Source organism: Choloepus didactylus, chromosome 2 (genome assembly GCF_015220235.1).
Source record: "Choloepus didactylus isolate mChoDid1 chromosome 2, mChoDid1.pri, whole genome shotgun sequence".
In the NCBI taxonomy this organism is placed as follows: domain Eukaryota; kingdom Metazoa; phylum Chordata; class Mammalia; order Pilosa; family Megalonychidae; genus Choloepus; species Choloepus didactylus.
The window spans coordinates 10,207,688-10,231,021 of record NC_051308.1 but is presented as its reverse complement, the minus strand read 5'-3'; the positions used below and the strand labels follow the sequence as shown (position 1 = coordinate 10,231,021).

General features: G+C 44.5%; 1 protein-coding gene across 2 annotated transcripts in view; it reads right to left on the bottom strand.

Annotated features, from left to right (window-relative positions):
• Positions 1–23,334, bottom strand: part of ZDHHC14 (zinc finger DHHC-type palmitoyltransferase 14) — a 328,904-nt gene that overhangs the window by 46,699 nt on the left and 258,871 nt on the right. For both annotated transcript variants that reach the window (XM_037820387.1, XM_037820396.1), the window contains exons 4-5: positions 16,603–16,740; positions 13,140–13,188 (exon numbers count right to left, since the gene is read on the bottom strand). In XM_037820387.1, coding sequence (XP_037676315.1) covers positions 13,140–13,188; positions 16,603–16,740 — 187 coding nt within the window. The remainder of the gene's footprint in view (positions 1–13,139; positions 13,189–16,602; positions 16,741–23,334) is intronic.

Genomic DNA, 23,334 nt, shown 5'->3' with positions numbered 1-23,334 from the left:
CCCACCCTCCACGCCACACCATGTCCTGGGAACCACCTCTCCCCACCACCTCCGCCTGCACCCCCCGCCCCACCAGGGGTCAGCTGTCCTCGGCGCCCCCTTTCCCCATGGCAGGCAGGAGATGCTAGGGGTATTTGTGTGCTTACCTGATCCAGGGCCGTCTACCACCGTACCCAAGGCCTAGCACGCCCTGGCACGCTGTGGGTCTTTGCTGGGTGAACGAACACACCTGTGGCTCCCTGCGCGTCTCCTCTGGGCCTCGGCTCACGCTGGCCGCTGCGCCCAGGGCGAAAACCCCACCCGTCCCTCACTGCGCATGCGCGAAGCCTTTCCGGCCCCCTCCACAGGAGGTCCATCTTCCTCCTTTGACCCATGCCCCACCCCACTCCAGTGCGCCTTTTTTTTTTTATGGCATTTGAGATGTATTTTGCTTTCTCAAAATCACAGTCTTGGCCAGATCCTGGCACCAGCGGAAGTTCATGGAAGAGAAGGAACCGGTGCTCTCGTGCTCTGGTTTCATCACCCCGCCCCCGCCGCCGCGCTGCCCCCTTCCCGCTGAACATGCCTTGCAGGCCTGGGCGGCTCCTTCTCGACTTTGCCAACCCGGTAGGTTTTGCACGTGGTGGGCAGTCCATTAATTTCTGGAAGGAAATAATGCTGAGTAGGGCTTTGTTGGAACCTTCTGGGCCTCTGTGGCCTGGAGACCCCTCCACATCGTTTTTAGAGAAGCCTCTCCACTTGTGCCTTTTCTGAGGGAAGGCCGGTGGTTCTGGAAGTGTCCACAGGACGGGGTAGCAGCCCTGCTGACCACTGACCCCTGAGAGACCCCCACCCCACTGTCTCTGATCCAAAGGTTAAAGATCGCAGGTGACAGCGAGACAGGAAACAGGCGCTGGAAGCTGGGAGGAGGGAGAAGAGGAGCGGAGGGGTGGGGGAGGGAGGACTGGACACAGGTCCTGCGGCTCCCTCCGAGGGTGTGCCCTGGGCATGCACCCATCCTGGGCACCAGGCAGGGCTAAGGGTGCAGGCTGGGAAGGGGGGCCTGCTGAGCCTGCCAACAAGCTGGGCTCCACCCACAGCCACTTACAGGCGTCCCTCCCTCCTTCCATCCACCAGCCTCTCCTGAACCTGCTCTTCTCCTTCTCACTCTGTTTTCCTCTCCTCCTCACCCTGGCTTTGCCACACTCTTAGCTTACTTATAATATGAGCTGGCTGATATCTTTATCCTAATGTCCTGTTGGAACCAACCAAGAATTTTGAGTTTATCAATCTATCACTCATGCCTGTATTTCTGAGGAGATGTCTTGGTGAGATGCTAATTAGCCATTTTTGTTTCTGTTCTCTCTCACTTCATCAATGACATTGTTTTTGTTTTTGTTTTTTTTTTTTCATTTTTATTGAGATTGTTCAGATACCATACAATTATCCAAAGATCCAAAGTGTACAATCACTTGCTCCTGGGTACCCTCATACAGCTGTGCATCCATCACACTTAATTTTTGTTCAATTTTTAGAAACTTTTCATTACTCCAGACAAGAAATAAAGTGAAAGATGAAAAAGAAAAAAAGAAAAGGAAACTCTAATCCTCCCCTATCCCTAACCAACCGCCTCAATTGTTGACTCGTAGTATTGATATAGTACATTTGTTACTGTTTATGAAAAAATGTTGAAATACTACTAACTGTAGCATATAGTTTGTAATAGGTATATAGTTCTTCCCTATATGCCCCTCTATTATTAACTTCTAACTGTATTGTCATACATTTGTTCTGGTTCATGGAAGCGATTTCTAGTATTTGTACAGTTGATCATGGACATTGCCCACCATAGGATTCAGTTTTATACATTCCCATCTTTTGACCTCCAACTTTCCTTCTGGTGACATATATGACTCTGAGCTTCCCCTTTCCACCTCATTCACACACCATTCGGCACTGTTAGTTATTCTCACATCTTGCTACCAACACCCCTGTTCATTTCCAAACATTTAAGTTCATCCTAATTGAACATTCTGCTCATACTAAGCAACCACTCCCCATTCTTAAGCCTCGTCCTATATCTTGGTACCTTATATTTCATGTCTATGAGTTTACATATTATAATTAGTTCCTATCAGTGAGACCCTGCAATAATTGTCCTAATGTGTCTAGCTTATTTCACTCAGTATATTGCCCTCAAGGTTTTGTCATCAACCCATTTTTTTTTAATATGGTTTTGTTCACTCACCATACATTCCATCCCAAGTAAATAATCGATGGTTTTCTGCATGATCATACATTTATGTGTTCACCACCTTCACCACTATCTATATAAGAGCATCTATATTTCTTCCACAAGGCAGGAGGGAGAGTCAAAGAAGGTAGAGAGGCAAAAGAAAGGGGAAAAAAAAAATGACAGCTAGGAAGCAGCAAAAGGAAAAATAACCTTAAATCAAAGTAGAATAAAGAATCAGACAATACCACCAATGTCAAGTGTCTAACATGCCTCCCCTATCCCCCCCTCTTATCTGCATTCACCTTGGTATATCACCTTTGTTACATTAAAGGAAGCATAATACAATGATTCTATTAGTTACAGTCTCTAGTTTATGCTGATTGCATCCCTCCCCCAATGCCTCCCCATTTTTAACACCTTGCAAGGTTGACATTTGCTTGTTCTCCCTCGTAAAAGAACATATTTGTACATTTTATCACAATTGTTGAATACTCTAGAATTCACCAAGTTACACAGTACCAGTCATCTTTCCTCCTTTCTTGTGGTGTCTCACATGCTCCCCACCTTCCTCTCTCAACCGTATTCATAGTTACCTTTGTTCAGTGTACTTACATTGTTGTGCTACCATCTCCCAAAATTGTGTTCCAAACCACGCACTCCTGTCTTCTATCACCCTGTAGGGCTCCCGTTAGTATTTCCTGTAGGGCAGGTGTCTTGTTCACAAAGTCTTTCATTGTCTATTTGTCAGAAAATATTTTGAGCTCTCCCTCATATTTGAAGGACAGTTTTGCTGGATATAGGATTCTTGGTTGGCGGTTTTTCTCTTTCAGTATCTTAAATATATCACACCACTTCCTTCTTGCCTCCATGGTTTCTGCTGAGAGATCCGCACATAGTCTTATTAAGCTTCCTTTGTATGTAATGGATCGCTTTTCTCTTGCTGCTTTCAGGATTCTCTTTGTCTTTGACATTTGATAATCTGATTATTAAGTGTCCTGGCGTAGACCTATTCATATCTCTTCTGTTTGGAGTATGCTGTGCTTCTTGGATCTATAACTTTATGTCTTTCATAAGAGATGGGAAATTTTCATTAATTATTTCCTCTATTATTGCTTCTGCCCCCTTTCCCTTCTCTTCTCCTTCTGGGACACCAATGATACGTACATTATTGTACTTTGTTTCATCCTTGAGTTCCCGGAGACATTGCTCATATTTTTTCATTCTTTTCTCCATCTGCTCCTTTGCATGTAGGCTTTCAGGTGTTTTGTTCTCCAGTTCCTGAGTGTTTTCTTCTGCCTCTTGAGATCTGCTGTTGTATGTTTCCATTGTGTCTTTCATCTCTTGTGTTGTGCCTTTCATTTCCATAGATTCTACTAGTTGATTTTTGAACTTTTGATTTCTGCCATATACATGCCCAGTGCTTCCTTTACAGCCTCTATCTCTTTTGCAATATCTTTTCTGAACTTTTTGAATTGATTTAGCATTAGTTGTTTAAATTCCTGTATCTCAGTTGAAGTGTATGTTTGTTCCTTTGACTGGGCCATAACTTTGTTTTTCTTAGTGTAGGTTGTAATTTTCTGTTGTCTAGGCATGGTTTCCTTGGTTATCCAAGTCAGGTTTTCCCAGACCAGAACAGGCTCAGGTCCCAGAGGGAAGAAACATTCAGTATCTGGTTTCTCTGTGGGTGTGTCTTAGAAAATTGTTCCACCCTTTGATGCCTCAGGTCACTGTGCTTTTCTGCCCAGCAGGTGATGCCTGTTAGCCTATAATTCTTGACTGGTGTGAGGAGGTATGGCTGTGTTCCCCCAGGCTCTGGGGTCTGGTTCTGAATGGAAAGGGCCCCACCCCTTTACTCCTAGAGAAGACAGACCCCTCAGGTGGAGGTCATTAGCATTTCAATGGTCTCACTCTCTGCTTGTGCTGTCTCCGCCCTTCCCTGAGTCACAGCCCTGGAAACTGAATATGACTACGGCTTTCTTCACTGAGCCGAAAAAGAAACAGATAGTCCCCTTCAGACCCAGTCCAAGGTGACCCTCCGGCTCTCCAAGGTCAGTCGTCACCCAAAGCCTCTGTCTGTTTTTTGGGGATGTGTACCTGTAGTGAGCAGTTCACACTCACTACTTAAAACCCCAGTTGGAGCTCAGCTGAGCTATATTCACTTGCTGGGAGAGAGCTTCTCTCTGGCACCATGAGGTTTTGCAGCTCGGGCTGTGGGGGAGGGGGTCTCGCGACTTGGATCCGCAGGTTTTACTTACAGATTTTATGCTGTGTTCTCGGGCATTCCTCCCAATTCAGGTTGGTGTATGATGAGTGGATGGTCTCGTTTGTCCCCCCGCAGTTATTCTGGATTATTTACTAGTTGTTTCTGTTTTTTTGTAGTTGTTCCAGGGGGACTACTTAGCTTCCACTCCTCTCTATGCCGCCATCTTGCCCAAGTCCAATGACATTGTTTTTGATCAGACATTTTGCAGAACAAACCTGCAGTGAGAAACCTTTGCCTGTGCCCTTTTTTCTCAACAGTGTTTATATATTTTGGTCAAGGGATAAATACAAGCTATTTTCTTGCCTGAGAAAACTCTGCAGAGATCACTTGCAAAGGTGACACTAGATTGCAGGACTTCTGCCACCCAGTTCTGGGCTCGGGCAATTCAGCCAGAAAGCCACGCAGAATTTTAAAACTTGGCATTTCACAGATTCTTGCTCTGGAAAGAGTCAGGTCCACCGCCAAGCTCAGGGTTGCACTGCAGTAAACTGAAGGGCTGCGTTTATGAGTGTGTGGTGTGCAGAGTCACCGATCTGACTCATCTGTTGTCAAACCACACAGGTGTCCAGAGGAAAGGCAGGTACTCCCAAAAGGAGCAGGTACCGTGATGGGATCCAGCCTTACTTATAACCTTGCCCCTTGAGACCCAGCACTTAATATATGTTCAAAACCACATTGCAAACCAGTAATACCTAAAGTGTCCTAGACTTTTATAATACACATTTATGATAAATCATCAGAATTCAACACTTCTTATTAGACTCACCAAAGGAGGAATTTTCCTCCAAAGCTCAGATTTCAAACACTAACAGACAACCTTTAGGTAGTCACACCATTCACTGGCGTGGGGGGTGGGTGTGGGTAGAGGCTGAGGTAGATTGAGTCATGTACTCTAGGAAAAATTTTCTTATCTGCATTCCTGTGGGTGTGAACCCATTGTAAATGGGACCTTTTGAGGATGTATTTTTAGTTAAGTTGTGACCCACCTGAATTAGGGTGACTCTTAATCTGGATTATTGGAGGCCTTATAAAGAGAACCTGGAAGTCACAGAAGTGAGAAAGGAGAAGACATCACCATGTGACGGGAGACAGAGACACATGCCAGAGAACCCCTCGGATCACCATAAGCCAGCACCAGAACACTACGGTCTGCAGGGAGAAAGCAAGCCTTCCAGGATCTTGATTTTGGACTTCTCCTAGCCTCAAAACCGTAAGTCAATTAATGCTTATTGTTTAAGTCAACACATTGTGTGATATTTGTCATAGCAACTCAGGCAAACTAAGACAGTGGCACATGTTAAAAAAAAAGTGCATGTTCTTTGTAATTAAAAAAACAAACAAACCAGTACCTTACTTTTGGGTGTCAACATATTTGATGTTTCTGAAATTTCTCACTACTTCCAAAGAGAATAAAGAAGATCTGATTTGGGAGCACTGCCCATAGTGCCCCATCCATCCCTCCTGTTCCTCCCTTCACTCCATGGCATGGGTGGTTCTGTAGTGAGATTCCTTCCTGCCCCATTCATCTGGCTCCACTTTTCTCTAGAAGAGGCCTCAAAGAGGTCTTGGATGTCTTCCATGTTGGCTGGGGAAGCAGCCCTGGGATATTTTGGCTTCAGCCTTAGGGTGCCTTTTTTCCAGGGCAGAAGTCTGGCATGACAACAGGTCAGTTGAGGAGTTGCAAAACCACGTGGGGACCAAGTTGGCAGGAGGAAAGTTATGCGAATAACCCTGCGAAGTGTGAAGAGGTGGCTTTTTCAACAAGGGCCTCTTGGGATTTTTGGTTAAAATTTTCAGTCTGAACTCTGGAGGGGAACTCTGAGAACAGAGACTGACAGTTAAAAAAGTATACTTACACTCACACACTTACACACACACAAACGCAAGTATAATTTTTTAACTGTCAATTTTTGTTTCTTCTGTCCTCTCTATCCTAGCTCTAACAGAAGTGGCAGAAAAGGGAACAGAGGGCAGACACAGACTCAAAAGTGACCTAGCCTGCTAGCAAGCATCACAGGATGGATTCAGAAAAAAATCTTTGCAAATTCACCTGTACCTGATTCCCGGGGTATCTGCCACCGCCTGTGTGGTGGGCAGATTAATGGCTCCCCAAATATGTCCACTCCCTAATCTCTGGCACTTGTGAATTTCTTACTGGGCTGGTTTGGAGCTGTTATGTACCCCAGAAAAGGTCATGTTCTTTTAATCCATTCTTGTGGGGGCAGACCTATTGTGGGTTGGACATTTTGACTAGGTTGTTTAAATTGAGATGTGACCCAGCCCATTCAAGGTGGGTCTTAATCCTTTACTGGAGTCCTTTATGAGAGGATAAAAGGCAAGCATTTGGAGGGAGCTTAGAGAGAGAAACACCCCGGATATGCTAAGACAGGACCCACAGATACTCAGAGAGAACAGGAGCTGAAAGCAATGAAACTTGGGAGAGAAGGGTCAGCAGACATCAGCCATGTGCCTTCCCATGTGACAGAGGAACCCCATATGCCAGCGGCCTTTCTTCAGAGAAGGTATCCTCCTGTTGATGCCTTAATTTGGACACTTTCATGGCCTGAGAACTGCAAATTTGCAAACTAATAAATCCCCAATGTAAAAAGCAACTGTTTCTGATATATTGCATTTTGGTAGCTTTAGCAAACTGAAACAGTTACCTTACAGGGTCATTGGAACTATGTCAGAATGATGAAGGTTATGGACCTTGAGATGCGGAGATTATACTGGATTATCTGCGTGGGGCCAATCTGATCATTTGAGTCTTTAAAAGTGGAGAACGTTTCCGGCTGAAGTCAGAGAGATGTGGTAGAAGGGGAGGAAGAGATTCAAAGTGTGGGAGGGACTCAGTCTGCTGTGGCAGGCTTCAAGATGAAAGGGGCTGTGGATCAGGGAACGTGGGTGGCCTCTAGAAGCTGAGAACAATCCCTGGCTGATAGCCAGCAAGGAAATGGTGACCTCAGTTCTACAAGTGATGAAACAGAATTCAGTCAACAACCTGAATGAGCCTGGGAGAGGATGTCCCTGGGAACCTTCAGATCAGAGCCCAGGTTAGCAAGCACTTTGATTTTGGCCTTGTGCAGCCCAGAGCAGAGAAACCAGCTGAGCCTACTGGACTTTGCACCTTCAAACTGGGTGGTAATAAATGTCTGCTATTTTAAGCTGCTAAATTAGTGGTTAATTTTTACAGCAACAATAACAAATTAATACTGGCTGGTAGATGCTGGAGCAATGCTGCTAGAGGCCTGGCCCAATGTGCCAGAATGCACTGTGGTTGAGGCTGGATACTGAACGGATCCTGTCCTGCAGGCAGAGCAGGCTGTGGGTGCCACTTTCTCTGACTGGGTACGTGGCTGCCACACCCCTGAGTGAGTAGAGGGGATGCCAGGGTAACCCCTGCAAACTGAAAAGGGTCTGCCTATTGATGGAAAAAGTCAGCACCTAGTTGTGCCAACAGTATTTGGAAAGGCAGTGGCTGAGGTTTTTATGAGCCATAGGGAAAATTCTTTACCTCTGTCTGAGAATGATTTTGGAGAGAAAATAAACTAAAATTATGGACTAAATAAATATCAGCACCCCTCCCCCACCCCTTTCCACATGAATAGTTTCTTTAGCAAAATCAGCAGGCTACTTCAAATACACTGCCATTCTATTTCTTTCTGTCTATCAGCAACATTTGTCTATTCCCCTTACTGGGAATCCAATGATCATGATTGTGCTGACTGTAAGCATATAGCCAAACTATAGTAATGAGCAGACATGTGTGTTCTCAAAGAAGTTTCTGGCAGAGCCTGCCTGTTCTAGTTTGCTAATGCTGCAGAATGCAAAACATCAGAGATGGATAGGCTTTTATAAAACGGGGGTTTACTTCGCTACACAGTTACAGTCTTAAGGCCACAAAGCATCCAAGCAATCAGGTACCTTCACCGGAGGATGGCCAATGGCGTCCGGAAAACCTCTGCTAGCTGGGAAGGCAGCCAGAGTCTGCTCCAAAGCTCCGGCCTCAAAATGGCCTTCTCCCAGGACGTTCCTTTCTAGCAAGCTTGCTCCTCTTCAAAACATCACTCCCAGCTGCACTCACTGAGTTCCCTCTCTCTGAGTCAGCTCGTTTATATAGCTCCACTGATCAAGGCCCACCTCGAATGGGCAGGGCCACACCTCCATGGGAACATCTCATCAGAATCATCTCCCACAGCTGAGTGGGGCACATTCCAACAAATCTAACCAGCACCAAAACCTCTGCCCCACACAAGACCACAAAGATAATGGCATTTGGGGGACACAATACATTCAAACCGGCACATTCCACCCCCTGGACCCCAAAATGACACCATCTTTCCAAATACAAAATACATTCATTTAACAAAAGTTAAGTACAAAACGCCATCAAAATCAATTTAGGCATGGCCATTCCTGAGGCATAATTTTTGTGGATCTGTGAACTTAAAACAAATTATGTGCTCCCAATATACAAAGGAGAGACATTCATAGGATAAACATTTCCATTGCCATAAGGAAAAACAGTAAGGAAAACAGGGTTAACAGGAGCAAAACAGTTCCTAAAACCCGCAGGACAAACTCCATTAGATTTCAAAGTCTGAGAGTCATTAACAGAACAACGTTGCATCCTTGGGGCTTGAGAGAACGGGATTCTAACCCTACCTAAGGGCCTTTGTGGCAGCCCTTTCCTCTCCAAACACTTGGGTGAGTGTTCCAACACATCCACACATTGGGAAGACCACCTTCTCGGCCCAACCTTCCTCAAACACTGGCGCAGCTCCCAGATTCTCTTCCATCTACGGGGCACACAATCAATCCCTTCAGAACAGTGGGGTGGCAGCCAGGCTCTCCCCAATTCCCTGGGAATGTGCTCCAACCTCTTTGGGACCTCAGATGGCAAAACTCTTCCAGAGCATCGAGGCAGAAAGCCCACCCTCGACCTCCAGGACAAACTCACCCTTTCCATGCATGTGGGCTGCTCCGCTCTCCCAGCCCGAGACCTCTTGACTCCAGACCTCAACCTCCATGGCTCTGTCTTTGAAGAAATTTTTCCTTTAATTTTTTCCTTGTCTGTCTCCTCCAGTCCAGACCGGCAATGGCTCTGTCTGTAAAGATCTCGCAAAAATTCTGTTGGCTTTGCGTGAAGCACACGGGTCAAAGCCATCAGACAATAGGACTTTCCACAAATCCTTTCTGCTTAACTCCTTTTCCAATCTTGGCTTGTACTGAAATGGCGGCTGGGTTCCATGTTTGGTTACATCCTCACACTGGGCTGTAGCTTCTGGGATTCCACCCCCTGGAAGCTCATAATTTTCAGTTCTAAGTTTATCTCTCTCTGCTTGCATTTTACTATAAGCTGCAAGGAGAAGTCAGGATACATCCTCCACACGTAGTCTGGAGATCTCCTCAGCTAAGTATTCCAGGTTGTCGCTTTCAAATTCTTCCTTCCATCTGACACCAGGACTCAATTTTGCCAAATTCTTTGCCACTTTAAAACAAGGATCACCTTTCTTCCAGTTTACAACAACATATTCATCATTTCTGTTCAAGGCCTCATCAGAAGTATCTTTAGAGTAAAGCAGTTTTGGCCTTTTCTATCAAGCTCCTCACAACTCTTCCAGAAACTCCCCATTATCCATTTAAAAAGCCGTTCCAACATGTTTGGTATTTGCAAACTCAGCAGCAAAAACACCCCACTTCTTCGGTACCAAAATCTGTTCTAGTTTGCTAATGCTGCAGAATGCAAAACACCAGAGATGGATAGGCTTTTATAAAACGGGGGTTTATTTCGCTACACAGTTACAGTCTTAAGGCCACAAAGCGTCCAAGCAATCAGGTACCTTCACTGGAGGATGGCCAATGGCATCCGGAAACCCTCTGCTAGCTGGGAAGGCAGCCAGAGTCTGCTCCAAAGCTCCGGCCTCAAAACGGCCTTCTCCCAGGACGTTCCTTTCTAGCAAGCTTGCTCCTCTTCAAAACATCACTCCCAGCTGCACTCACTCCCCTCTCTTTGAGTCAGCTCATTTATATAGCTCCACTGATCAAGGCCCACCCCAAATGGGTGGGGCCACGCCTCCATGGGAACAGCTCATCAGAATCATCTCCCACAGCTGAGTGGGGCACATTCCAAGCAAATCTAACCAGCACCAAAACCTCTGCCCCACACAAGACCACAAAGATAATGGCATTTGGGGGACACAATACATTCAAACCAGCACTCTGCCTTTCACATGTAACATCACAAAAAGAAGCATCTTGAAACCACTCCTGCCATGCATTTAAGAAATGCTTTGGAGTCATGCACTCTCACATATATTCATAGAATTGATTTTGCCAGCATATCAACGTCAAATGCAGAGTGGCTGACTACTGGACATCAAAGAATTGAGACACAAAAGGCTTAAGAAATGACCCCAGACCTCATAATTTATCATAGTGGAGCAGGAATAAGGCGGCTTTTTTTTCCCCCCAATCCAGGACCTACTGCCTGGCCATTCCTTGAGAATCCTTCTGGCATTATGACATTATATTAGATCCATGAGTTGGGTGGGGATGGGGGTGGAGGAGAGTCTGTAATGAGAGCTGATGAAGGCCCAGCAGCAACTAAGCCAACTGCACACAGCTTCCCGCTGCTCCAGCAGGGAGTACAGGGCCTGGAAGGCGATGCCAAGGACAAACACACGGAGCAGCAGTGTCCCCAGGCCCCAGAAATACGAAGCAGCTAAAATGGCCCAGGCTTTGAGGTCAGACTTTCTCACCAGCCAGGAAGTGTTCTTCCCTCCCAGCTGAGAGGAGCAGAGCTGTCGTTAATATTTGTTGTCTGGAGTGCTCAAGGAGCATCCTGCACAAGGCACACGGCTTCAAGAGGGACACCTGGGTGCCAGGGACAGAGGCTCGGGAAGGGGGCCGGAAGGCCACGTCTTTGGGCTTCGGAAAACATTCCAGTTGGCAGCCCAACCACAGTTCCGGTTCTGAGGCATACTTATACAACTTAATAGGACCAGTATGCTTTCCTGATGTAGCCCATTTCCTGAAAGGCTCACACAAGCTTTCCAGGGAAGAAAACAGGCTTGGCTATGAGACAATGCCACAGTAACGTTCCTTGAAAATATCAAGGCACAGAGAGGTGCTGGGGTGGAGGGTGGTCACGCTGGTGGGGTTGGGCAGGAGAGACGAAGAGGACATTTCCCACTGGACCTGCTCTTAGCAGCTTGGATGTTGAGGACTTCATTCCCATAGCCTTTCCCTTCTAGTAACTTCTAGCCAATTCTGTATTGCCATATCATTAATTAAAAAAAACAGGACCTACATGTAGAATCTATTCTCCAAGTCCTCTTTGTACATCTTTCATATGTCCCCTGATCCCTTCCACAAGACAAACTTTCATTAAAAAGATGTCAGCTGACCACAGACTCTGTACTCATAACCAACACTCTGGGGTGCCCATACACCAATCTACCAAAAAGGAGACTCTTTATATTATGTCAATAAACAGACACACACATATAAACTATATATATCTATGTAGCTCTATATGTCTATCTAGCTCTATCTATCCATTCTGTCATCTACCTTTATTTCTATCTACCTCTTTCATCTATCTATTCATCTTCATCTATTTACATCTCTGTTTATCTCTACCTAACTCTATATCTATCTTTCTATTTTCCTATCTGTCTGTCTTTATCTCTATCTCGATCTCACCAATTTGTTTTTACATCTGTCTGTCACCTATATCCCCTAGACTAGCTCCCAGGGACATGGGCCCAGCATATGTATATCTCATTAAAGTTCTTCATTCTTAAGAATTATCTACTACAAAATGAAAATTACTCCTGAGAGTAATGAGGAGTTTGTGTTCAGTCCACTGGTTATAGGAAAGAGAGCTGGGCCACCGATCTGAACAGACCAGGTCAGCTCATCCAGACGGCTGACTCTAAACCAATTAGTGTAAAACCTAGTGGGGAGGATGGGGAGGCATTCAGGTACTTAAGGTGGGAACCTTTTCCTTTCAAAAGGTTCAAAATGTGATGGTATGTGCCCAAATATACTGTTTGGCAGGATGGGAAAAGTCCTCATTGATCCAAATGACTTAAGAGTGAATCATTTTTGATCCATTCAGGGTTATGAATAGGTGTTCTGTTGCTGGAAATAAAACAGATTATCCATCCTGCCTGAAGAATCCCAAACCACAACCCCACACAGAATCTACACAGAGCGGTCAGCTGATTTCCAATCTCTGACTGTGTACCAAGGAGCAGACCCACACGTGGGCAGACTCTAAGTGTTTTGTATGGACTATCTGCTGATCAACATGAAATCATTTAGAACATGCAGCCACACTTCTCCCCAAACCATCCTAAACCAGTGCTGGTTTCTGGGGGCGGGTGGGGATTCATATTTGGTTTTCCAGCTAAAGAGCACTTGAATTTAAAGAAGGTTAAATGAGTCATGCAGAGAGGTTCAAGTATTCAGAGGCTATTACTCATGCCAGTGAATCGTAAGGACTGCTTTGGATGCTTTAGAGAACCAAGAAGAACAAGACTGATGAGAAGAAAAGCCGAGGCAAAAGATGAGCAAGTAAGAGAGAGGGAGTAGAAGGTCATTCAAACGTTTAGCATATTAACACTGTAAAAGCAGCACAACCAGAAAGGATATCTCGCAGGACTGTCCTTAAGCGCATTTAGGAATCCTGTCTGTTGCGAACCTGTGGAGATGAAACCAATATTTAATATTAAAACATTCACCTTTGGAATAAATGGCTTTCGTGCAGAAAGCTGCTTCATCTACGTAAAAATAATAGGTGTCCACAGAGCAATTAAATAATTATATTTTGTAAGTTCTATGGCACCCAGTTGACTGATAGGAGACTGCGATTCCGTTAAAGTTATTCAACAAGAAATGACAGATTCATAATTAGACTTAACATCTGCAGGATATTTTTTCAATAAAAGCAGATGGATGTCTGCGTACTTTCCCATAAATTATGGTTCTGATTTCTCCTTTGTTGCCCTCATTTTAATAGGGAAACAGAACACTGTATGCTATTTTTTCTCTTCTTTAATGAAAGACTGTTCTCCCCAAATTTGTCAACTTTTGACCCTGGGAGTCCCATAGCTGAGCCACAAGGAAAAGACTTCTTTCTCTGCACTCAATGTAATCAAACTCATAAACCTGAAGTTTATTATCGACTCTTTTTGGGTTGAAGACATTTTAATATGAGCTATCTGTGCAAGAAAACATTTCTTCAGGGGCCTGAGTAAAGATTCACCTGACAAGAAGTTGTTTTTATTTTATGTATTGACATTATGCTTCTTACAAAGAAAAGGCTGTAGGAAGGAACTGTGGACAACTGCATCACGGGTCAATGAGGCCATGTCCCTGCTGTGCTGTATAATCCCTTCTGCATGAGGGGACGTAATTGGGCCTCGTTCAGCAGTGCAATGAACAAGCAGAACTGATATGATGGGGCTGGTTCTATTGGACCTCCCTGCTGTTTTACTGTCGGTTTAGCTACAACATGGGAGTGACTGGCAGGGTTCTGGACCCCCCTCTGTATAGCCAAAAACTGACAGACTATGGGAAGGGTAAGAGTGGTTGGCTACCCTTTCCTCCTCAAGTCCCCCCTTTCCTCTGGTTTCCCTCCTCTCTGAGGCACAAAGACTTGCCCTGTGGTGGGATGAGAATCGGTGGGAAGGGATGTGAAGAGGAATTGCAGACAGAATAAGGAAAGACACTTGCTTAAAATTTTCGCTTCTATCTCTGCTAGGCTGGTTGAGCAAAATCAGCCAGTAGACTTGCTGCAGTCTTAAGAGCAAACTCAACCTTGAGGCCAAAGAAGGACACTAAAAAAAAAAAAAAAAAAAAAAAATGATTCTTCTTTCTCTACTGGACAGAAATTGTACCTCTTTCCTAAATTCTCCTTTCTCCTTAGGGAAATCCAGTCTTCAGCCCTTGCAGGTATCTTTGAGATAGCAGAATTCTCTCTCCCTCTCCCACTCCTCGCCCCCTACCCACACCACATCTTCCCCACTTGAAGCCCGTCATCTGGCTGGGAGAACGCAGATGACAGTTCTCCAGCTGCAATCAAAAAACTCTCAGCTTTTGCCAAAGGTGCCTGAGCCTTGGGTGGTTAATAAGAGCCATATAAAAACCTCTGTCTTTCTTGGAAGTATCACATGCCAGGCCAAAGTGGGGGTTGCAGGGCTGTTTTGTGGGTGAGGAAAGTGTAGAACAAGAGGGAAGGAGAATCCTTATTTGCCAAAATATTCAGATAAATTCCAGTCAGATACCTATTTAATATTTTTTCTTTAGAAGATTACATTAACAGTATAGAAGTATAAACCAGTAGTGGCTACAATTTGCTGGACTCAGGGTGAGTGAAACTTTAGAGAAGATGAAAGTAAAATGCACATCTCAACCCATCTGTGGTGGGTGATGTATATCCCAGCCCAACTGTGTATGGGTTCCTGGCATTTTTGTGTGTGATGGCCCTTGTTATCTAGAATATAGGGGCAAGGCCATACACACAATCAGATAATATATATAAAAACATTTCAAAATTGTTGAAGATGATCTAAAACATAATGCATAAATAATATTTTATAAGTACCAGGACTTATTTCTTTTCCCATTGTGTAAACAAGAGCTTCTTTGAAAATGAACACATAATGCCTCCAGCTTTCTCTGCTTCTTTTGTCTGTTAATAAACAGATAGGACCTTGGCTACATTTCTGCCATTTTGTGACTCTGAAAATGGAGAGAGAAGGTGCTTCTGCAGAACCACAGTCAGTATCACGCCCAGCTAGCATGGACAAGGTTTCTGATGAATGTTAATTGTCTTCTTGTAAACCCACCAGTCCAGGGCTCTCAAGCCTGTATTACAAATTTGTGCCACATTGGGATGAAAGGACTGCAGTCAGAAATGATGCAAACTGGGATTTAAAATCCATACGAAAATCTGGGACAGTCCATTTCATGTCCAAATTTGACGAATATTCAAAAAAGAACTAATCAACATTCCACACTGCCTACTTTCCCCATAAATCCATAAATACCACCCCACCACCCCCCAGAATAAAGAAGGGCAAGAAACTCTGCATCCCTAACTTCAGCCTTGGCGAATGCCATGGTGTGGTCTTAGCACTGCAGCAGAGGGAGAAAAAAGTGAGGTGTCTCTTCAGAAACTTCCAAAACATTCCAGAAAGAGGATCTGTACCTGCTAATGGGCAATTACCCTTCAGGAATGTGGACAAGGGGCGATGCTGGTCTTTACTGTTGCTAATGGCACTGTAATGGGAGTGTAAAGGCCTAAATTTATAGTTCAAAGCCAAGTAACTTGCTTCCCATCACTGTGATGTAGCCAAGTGAATGACCAAGAGACAAAAGAAATTCAAAGTTATGACCTTCAGGATGGGGAATGGATAACTGCCATTTGCTTAGGCAAATATATATTAAAATCATGTATATCCAAATTTAATTTTTAAGTGGGGTTGCTTCATGCCTCATTTATACTCCAGGGGTAGTTTACTTGTGATTCTAGCCAAGAGCCGAAAATCTTATCAAATGCACATCTTTAACATAGATAGATTCATGTGTAAGAAAACCCAGTCTTTATCCCCAGATGTATATATATTGTTTTCTCCTAGGGAGGGTGATTGTTTCTGCTTAAGTGGTTATCCCATTAAAAAAAAAAAAGTTCTGCTAGTCAGTGGCTATCATTACAGCACACTGACTTTTGTGCATAATGTGGGGATTATTCTCCCACGGGGATCACTTGTCAGAAGAGAAAGCGAAGTCACTAAGGTTTGAATAAGGAAGAGGGTCTCAAGGAAAAGTCTCATTAGTGAAAGAAAAACGTGATCCAGTCATGAGCCTGGAAACTGCTCTTGGAAGGATGGAGTGGGGACGGGGCGAGGAAGGGGAGGGAGGGAGGGAAACTGAACAGGGGAGAAGAAGGTGAGAAACAAAAAGGCGGGCAGGCTGGAAATGAGGAAAGAAAGGGGAAAAGGGGAAGAAAGAGAAAGCCCGAAATGATCAAAATATTAAATCAAAATTAAATCAGAAAACCAAAGTCAGGCAAATGGTTACATACGTAATCTGATTTCGCCAGCATACTTACGAAGAATGACGTGGGTGATAACGAATGCAAATATAAAGACTGTCAGAAAAGACAGAGATAAAATAAACATATAAAAAAATCTGTAGTTTCTTTTCCCCACACAGTTGCCTACCCAGGGACAGTGGTGATCAAACCGTTCTGAAATGAGAGGCAGAAAAAAAAAGAAAAAGGAAACTGATTAATAAAATGTCTTTTTTTTTACTTGCGTAACATACCTTACCAACCACCCAATAATCTGCTGTCATGCTATTTCCAAATAAACACTTAGAAGAAATGATTAACAATAAGACATCACAAGAGCTTAAGTATTCTTTCGACAGAACTTAGCTTTTCAATAAAACATTAAGTACATGCCTTCTTCTCAAATAGCAACTTAAAGAAATATGAGTTCATGTTCTCATTACAATTTGAAAAGCAAAGATTTCCCTCTTTTGTTCAAGAAACCTCTTTGCATTCATAGAACAATCCTCCTTTAGGATTGATTGCCATTTGCTTAGGCAAATATATATTAAAATCATGTATATCCATGATGGGTGCCCAGCTGCGGCTCTCTGTTCGATGGTTGTGCTGTACTGGGTCTCCATCTGCCTCTCTCAGCACATGGCCATGCCCAAGAGATGGCACAAGGGGCCTGGGGCACGACAGAGGAGGCCGCTCAGAGCAACCATATTCTCCCATTCCAGTTGCAACTTTCTCCTCTATTTAATAGAAGTGGGAGATTGATAAACTGTTAAGTGAGCTATGATCTCAAAGTGGCAATGGCCTCCCCTAGGCCTTTTAGCTCACAATTCTTGGCATCCCCATCTCCAAAATAGGGGTGCTTCATAGAGTATGGCAGTAAATGGGGTAACATCTGGGAAAGCATTTTTTAAATGTTCACAATGCTTTATAGTTGGTCAAGATAAGTACATGCATTAACACAAGTGGCCTCAAAACATTCCTGTGAGGAAAATGATGGTGTTGGCCCTGTTCTACGGAGGAGGAAATTGAAGCTTAGAGCTTGCCAGAGACCACAGAGGCCATAAGCAGTTGAACCAGAACTTGAGGCCAGGTCTTCCTGGGCTGATCCTGTGTTTCCACTGCACCGTGTGTTTCTAGCGCTTTGTCACCGACAGGGCACAGGGTACAGGAATCGTCATACTGTTAACTCATGGCATCCTACGTACAAGCCCAAGTCTGCTCACCTAGAGGGTTTCACAAGAAATCTGTAAAGTGTTTGTGATTTGTCTTTCCCCTTGCAAGTAGGAGCAAAGAGGTTCTCCTTCCTGTGCCACTGGGCTGATCTGTTTGGAACAGATCTGGAGTCCATTTGTTCCATTCCCACACACCCCCCACCAGACCTCCTGCCTTATGGAGGGGGGAAATGCTAGGTATATGACATAGCTTTTTACTTGGGCTCTTTCCGAAGCTTTGTTCCTACCCGATTCCCATACATTATCTAAATATATGTCCTTAAAAAACATACAGAGAGAGCCATAGGAGGTGTGACTATATAAATAAAACACGACAAAGTTACACAAGGGAGTCACTTTCACCACTTTCGGATCACATCATAAATCACATATCTCCATTTTTAATGTTTAATGCAAGCATGTTTCTTGAAAAGGGCATGAGGACAGCTGGGGTGGGGGTGGGGGGGTGGCGGCAGAAGAACTGTAAGAGGATGACTGCTCTCTGCAGGGACATTAACAAGGAAGCAATTATCTGAGCAGAGGACCCAGAGAGAAGTTCAGAGCTCCCAATCTGTTGACAACCTGCTGCCTACAAGATGCTGATGCTCAAATGTAAGTGACTCCTCCAGGTGGACCCCTGTGAGCTACCCTGTCAACAGCTGCTGCCTGCCACAAACCAGGCCAAGTTAACCCCTCAGACATGCAACCCCGGCGGCCCAAGTCACCCATCGACACAGTCCATGGAGAGAGTCCAGCCAAAGAGATGCAAAAAGGAAGAGGGAAACGCTCCCAGTTAGCCAGTTTCCCAAGACTTTGAGACCAGTATTTTGAGAAACTTCTTTTCTTCTTTATATATGACTGCAGAAAATGGGGGAAAGAAGAGGAAGCTAGGAGAGAAAAAAACAAAAACCATGCTGTGCTGGAATGTGTGATTCCAATGTGACAGTTGCTCTCCAAATCCCACAAGGTGGTGGACTGAGCATCCGAATGGAAGTGAAAACCACCTTTCACCAAAGAAGACAAGACAGCTTGGGAGGCATCCATTGGGTTGTGAGACATCTTCGTCTGCAGGGATGTGGTCGTTTCTATGGGGATGGGCAGCCATTTCACTTTTAGGTGAGAAAGAAAGTTTAAACATAACTAAGCTGTGGGACTGAACTTTACCGAGAGAGGCAGAGCAACTACAGAGAAAAAGGCCACAGGTGACGTATAGGAGCCCACTGGTCATGAAGACTGGGGGCTTCCCGGGGAGCCAGTGACATCTCGGTAATGGGGTGCTCAGCTCCCCAGCAGCCCACAGCTGAAAGCAGTTCTATTTGGAAACCTGTATACTTAAGAGTTTTTCTTGGCCAATGAAAACCCCACTAAAAATGGAGTCTCATAGACAAATTCTTTCATTTAATTTTTTGTCACGTCCTCCTTTGTGTTTGTTGAATAAACACTGGTAAAAGAGACTAAGGGACTCCATGGCCATCTCTGAGGAAAGAGGAAGCCACAGGGTCCATGGGTCACCTGTTGAATCACCGTCTTGCTCCCAGCTGCCCACTGCTCCTCAGTCCTCCTCGTTGTGCTGAATGCTGAGGACAGCGTCCCCGGGCTCAGCCTGATCCTTCTCTCCATGCATTTTCTCACCGTCTAGGCTAGTCTCCCTTCATCCCAGGGCTTTAAACACCAACTACAGACCACCGAGGCAAAATGCCTCCTGTCTTCAGCAACAGACTCAGTGTGAACTGCCTACTTGACATCTCGAACTTGACATACTGAAGGAGAACTGCCCGCTCCCTCTCCCCAGGCACCTTCCTCCTCCTCAGACTCCCCATCTGGCCAGCTGCTCGACCCAGGCATCTTTTTTAAAAAAAATTTTTTTTATTATTGAGATTATTCTCATACCATACAACCATCCAAAGATCCAAAGTATACAATCAATTGCCCACAGTACCATCATACAGCTGTGCATCCATCACCACAATTAATTTTTTTTCAATTTTTAGAACATTTTCATTACTACAGAAAAGAAATAAAGACAAAAAAGGGAAACTCAAATCCTCCCATACCCCTAACCACCCCCCCTCCATTGTTGATTCATAGTATTGGAACAGCACATTCGTTACTGTTGATGAAAGAATGCTAAAATACTACTAACTGTAGTACATAGTTTGTAATAGGTGTACTTTTCTCCCTGTATGCCCCCTATTAGTAACTTCTACTTGTAGTGTCATACATTTGTTCTGGTTCCTGAAAGAGATTTCTAATATCTGTACAGTTAATCACGGACATTGCCCACCACAGGGTTCACTGTTTTCTTCTGGTGACATACGTGACTCTGAGCTTCCCCTTTCCACCACCTTCACACACCATTCAGCACTGTCAGTTATTCTCACAATGTGTTACCATCACCTCTGTCCATTTCCAAACACTTAAGTTCAACCTAGTTGAACATTCTGCTCATAATGAGCAACCGCTCCCCTTAGCCTCATTCTATATCCTGTTAACTTATATTTCATGTCTATAAGTTTACATATTATAATTAGTTCATATCAGTGAGACCCTGCAATGTTTGTCCTTATGTGTCTGACTTGTTTCACTCAATATAGTGCCCTCAAGTTTTCTTCATCAACCCATTTTTTTTTAAGACGGTTTTGTTCACACACTATACATTCCATCCTAAGTAAACGATGGTTCCCTGTATAGTCACAATATTTATGTATTCACCATCCTCACCACCATCTGTATAAGGACATCTCCATTTCTTCCACAAAGCAGGAGGAAGAGTCAAAGAAGATAGACAAATGAACAAGAAAAAAGAAAGAGAAAGAAAAAAAACAAAACCAAACCAAAATAACCCAAACATGACAGCTAGGAAGCAACAAAAGGAAAGACAGCATTAAACTAAAGTAGAATAAAGAGTCAGACAACATCACCAATGCCAAGAGCCCTATACCCTTCCCTTATGTCCCCCTCTTATATGCATTTAACTTTGGTATATTGGACCCAGGCATCATTTTTTACCTCATTCTGTTCGACCCATTGGCAAATCCTATCAGCAATGCCTCCAGCTTTATCTGAAATCATCTTATTTATTTTTACTTGCTTTTGTCTGCCAACCCTACTCTAAGCCTTTAATAAATATTTGTCAAATGAATGAAAAAATCCTCATAGCACCAAAAGGATGTCGATGGGAGTAAGTTGTTCCCTAGGACACAGAGCTAACAAGTAGCAAAGCTGGGCTTGGGAGCCACTCTATTCCCCAGAACCATGAGACATCACCCCACTTTTGCTGAGCATTTTCCATGTTCCCAGAACTATGTTGAGAAGAACAACAAAACAAGATGTTTTGGCTTCAAGCAGTTCCTTATCTTATTTGGTGAGGACACATTATTTTCAGACTCCAAAATATTCCTCACACCCTAAGAATGAACCACCAATAGAGGAAAACCCAATTTAGCTTCTAACGCAGACTGTTCTATCAGCTTTTTTGGCAACAGACAACATTCTCCCTTTATGGGTCAAGGATAAAAGTGGGACTAGGAGACATGGTGGGGCTGTCACACAGGGGGGCTGTCACAGGGGGTGTTATGTGGGGGGGTTGTCACATGGAGGGTATGTTACCTGGGGGCCTGTCATGCAGAGCGGAGCTGTCACATGGAATGTTACATGGGGAGGTGTCACATGGGGTGGGGCTGTCACATGGGGACTGACACATGGGAGGCTGACATGGGGAGCTGACTCGCAGGTGGCTGTCACAGCAGAGGATGTCATGAGGGGCTGACACTGTCCCACCACACCCTGGCTGCAGGGGGAGGGGCGGCCCCTCTGCTCTGAATTTGCTTGCTCCAGCTCAGACTAGTGGCAGGAAGCTAAAGCACAGTCTGGTGTAGTCTTGTTGGGAGAGGAGTAAAAAGGACCTGTGTTATTCTCAGTCTCCAGGGTAGCAGAGTAGACATGGAATTGGGCACAAGCCAAGCTGGGAAGCAAGTGCAATGTGGCTGCAGCTGACACATGCTGTAGCTCCCAGAGACTTGGTGCAGCAGCCACTGGCGGGCGTGGCGGAAACATCTGGAGGAGGAGAGGGGAACCCAGTAGCTGGCAAGGCTCACTGTAGGAAAGTACAACATTGGAGCAGTTTCAACCAACTGTTCTTAGAAGTGAGTTTATATAAAAACTGGATGGGTGTTCTGCATACTTGGGATGGCCGGGGTGGGTGTGTGTGTGTGAGAGAGAGGAGGTTCTTTAAAGAAATACTTTAGCGTTGTGACCACATCCCTTGATTATAAAGTTTGGATCCCACCAGAAGGGAGTGGTCTCTAGGCAACATCTGGGGGGGTTCCTTTTGAGCCTGTGCTCAAGCTTTGCTGCAGACCTGGACAGAGCCTTGGGGGCAGAGTAATGGAACACCAGGATGGAGGTTGGGAGTTCGGAGATCTTAGTCAACCTAGGAGGTTTACCAGACAAACAACTTCTCTAAAACAACGAGACCTGAACCCAAGTTAGCTAGCCAGGCACCCTGCACACACCTCTGTTATCACACTGTCTGCAATGATTGCAGATTAGTTTTCCTCTCTTTCTCCCGCAGATGACTTCTTGAGGTCAAGGCTTGTTCTCAGTCATCTTGTAGCCCTGGCCCCTATCTAAGTGCCCCCCATGTAGCACTCGCCAAATATGCATTAAAGAAAGGAAGAAAAAAAATCCTTTAATTGCCTTTAGCAGGTTTACAAGCTACTCCTGGTTGCCAGGCGGAGGCATTGGAAAATGCTGACGAAAGACAAGCTTTTGGGTCTGTCAACCACAGGGAAAAAGCAGCCTTCAGAGAAGGCTGATGGTTGGGAGATGTGGACTAGCTGGAGCTGATTGAAGAGCTGCTGGTGTACATCAGCTCAGGGAGAAAGTGGCCTCCTGGCCCATCTTGCAAATGGTGGGAGGCAGAGGTGGCTTTAATATAAGGTCCATGAAATACAGAATGTAAGCTTTGTATCAGTGTTGAATTTCTTGAACTTCTTAGCTGTGTTTAATGGGATTGCATAAAAGAATGTTCTTGTTCATGGGAATTGTATATGTGAATTATGTTGTTTGTTCAAGGATGTGTGCAGCTTGCTCTCATATGTTCAGAAGACAGAGCAATAGATGATGGATGATAGATAGGGAGGGAAAGAAAGAAATGGTGGTGTGACAGGATGTTAAAGTTGGTGGATCGGGGTATTGGGGGAGGGGGGTCGGGGTATGCTGGAGTTCTATGTATGGGTTTTGTATTGTTTTTGCAACTGTTCCTGTAAGTTTGAATGTATTTCAAGATAATATATATATATATATATCTATATATATATATATATAGATAGATATATATAGATATATATATAGATATAGTCCATGGGGCATGATTGGAAGACCCAGAGGTTATGGGAGGAATTCAAGACAGTGGCAGTTTGAGAAGTCACACAGACCTCAGATTCTAGGAGGGAAAATCCCCAGGCTTTCATTAAAATGTCCAGTGGCCTCATAGTTTAGGAAAAGAAGTCATGGCCTATTTTAAAACAAAACTTTAAATGATAATTTAAATGATAAT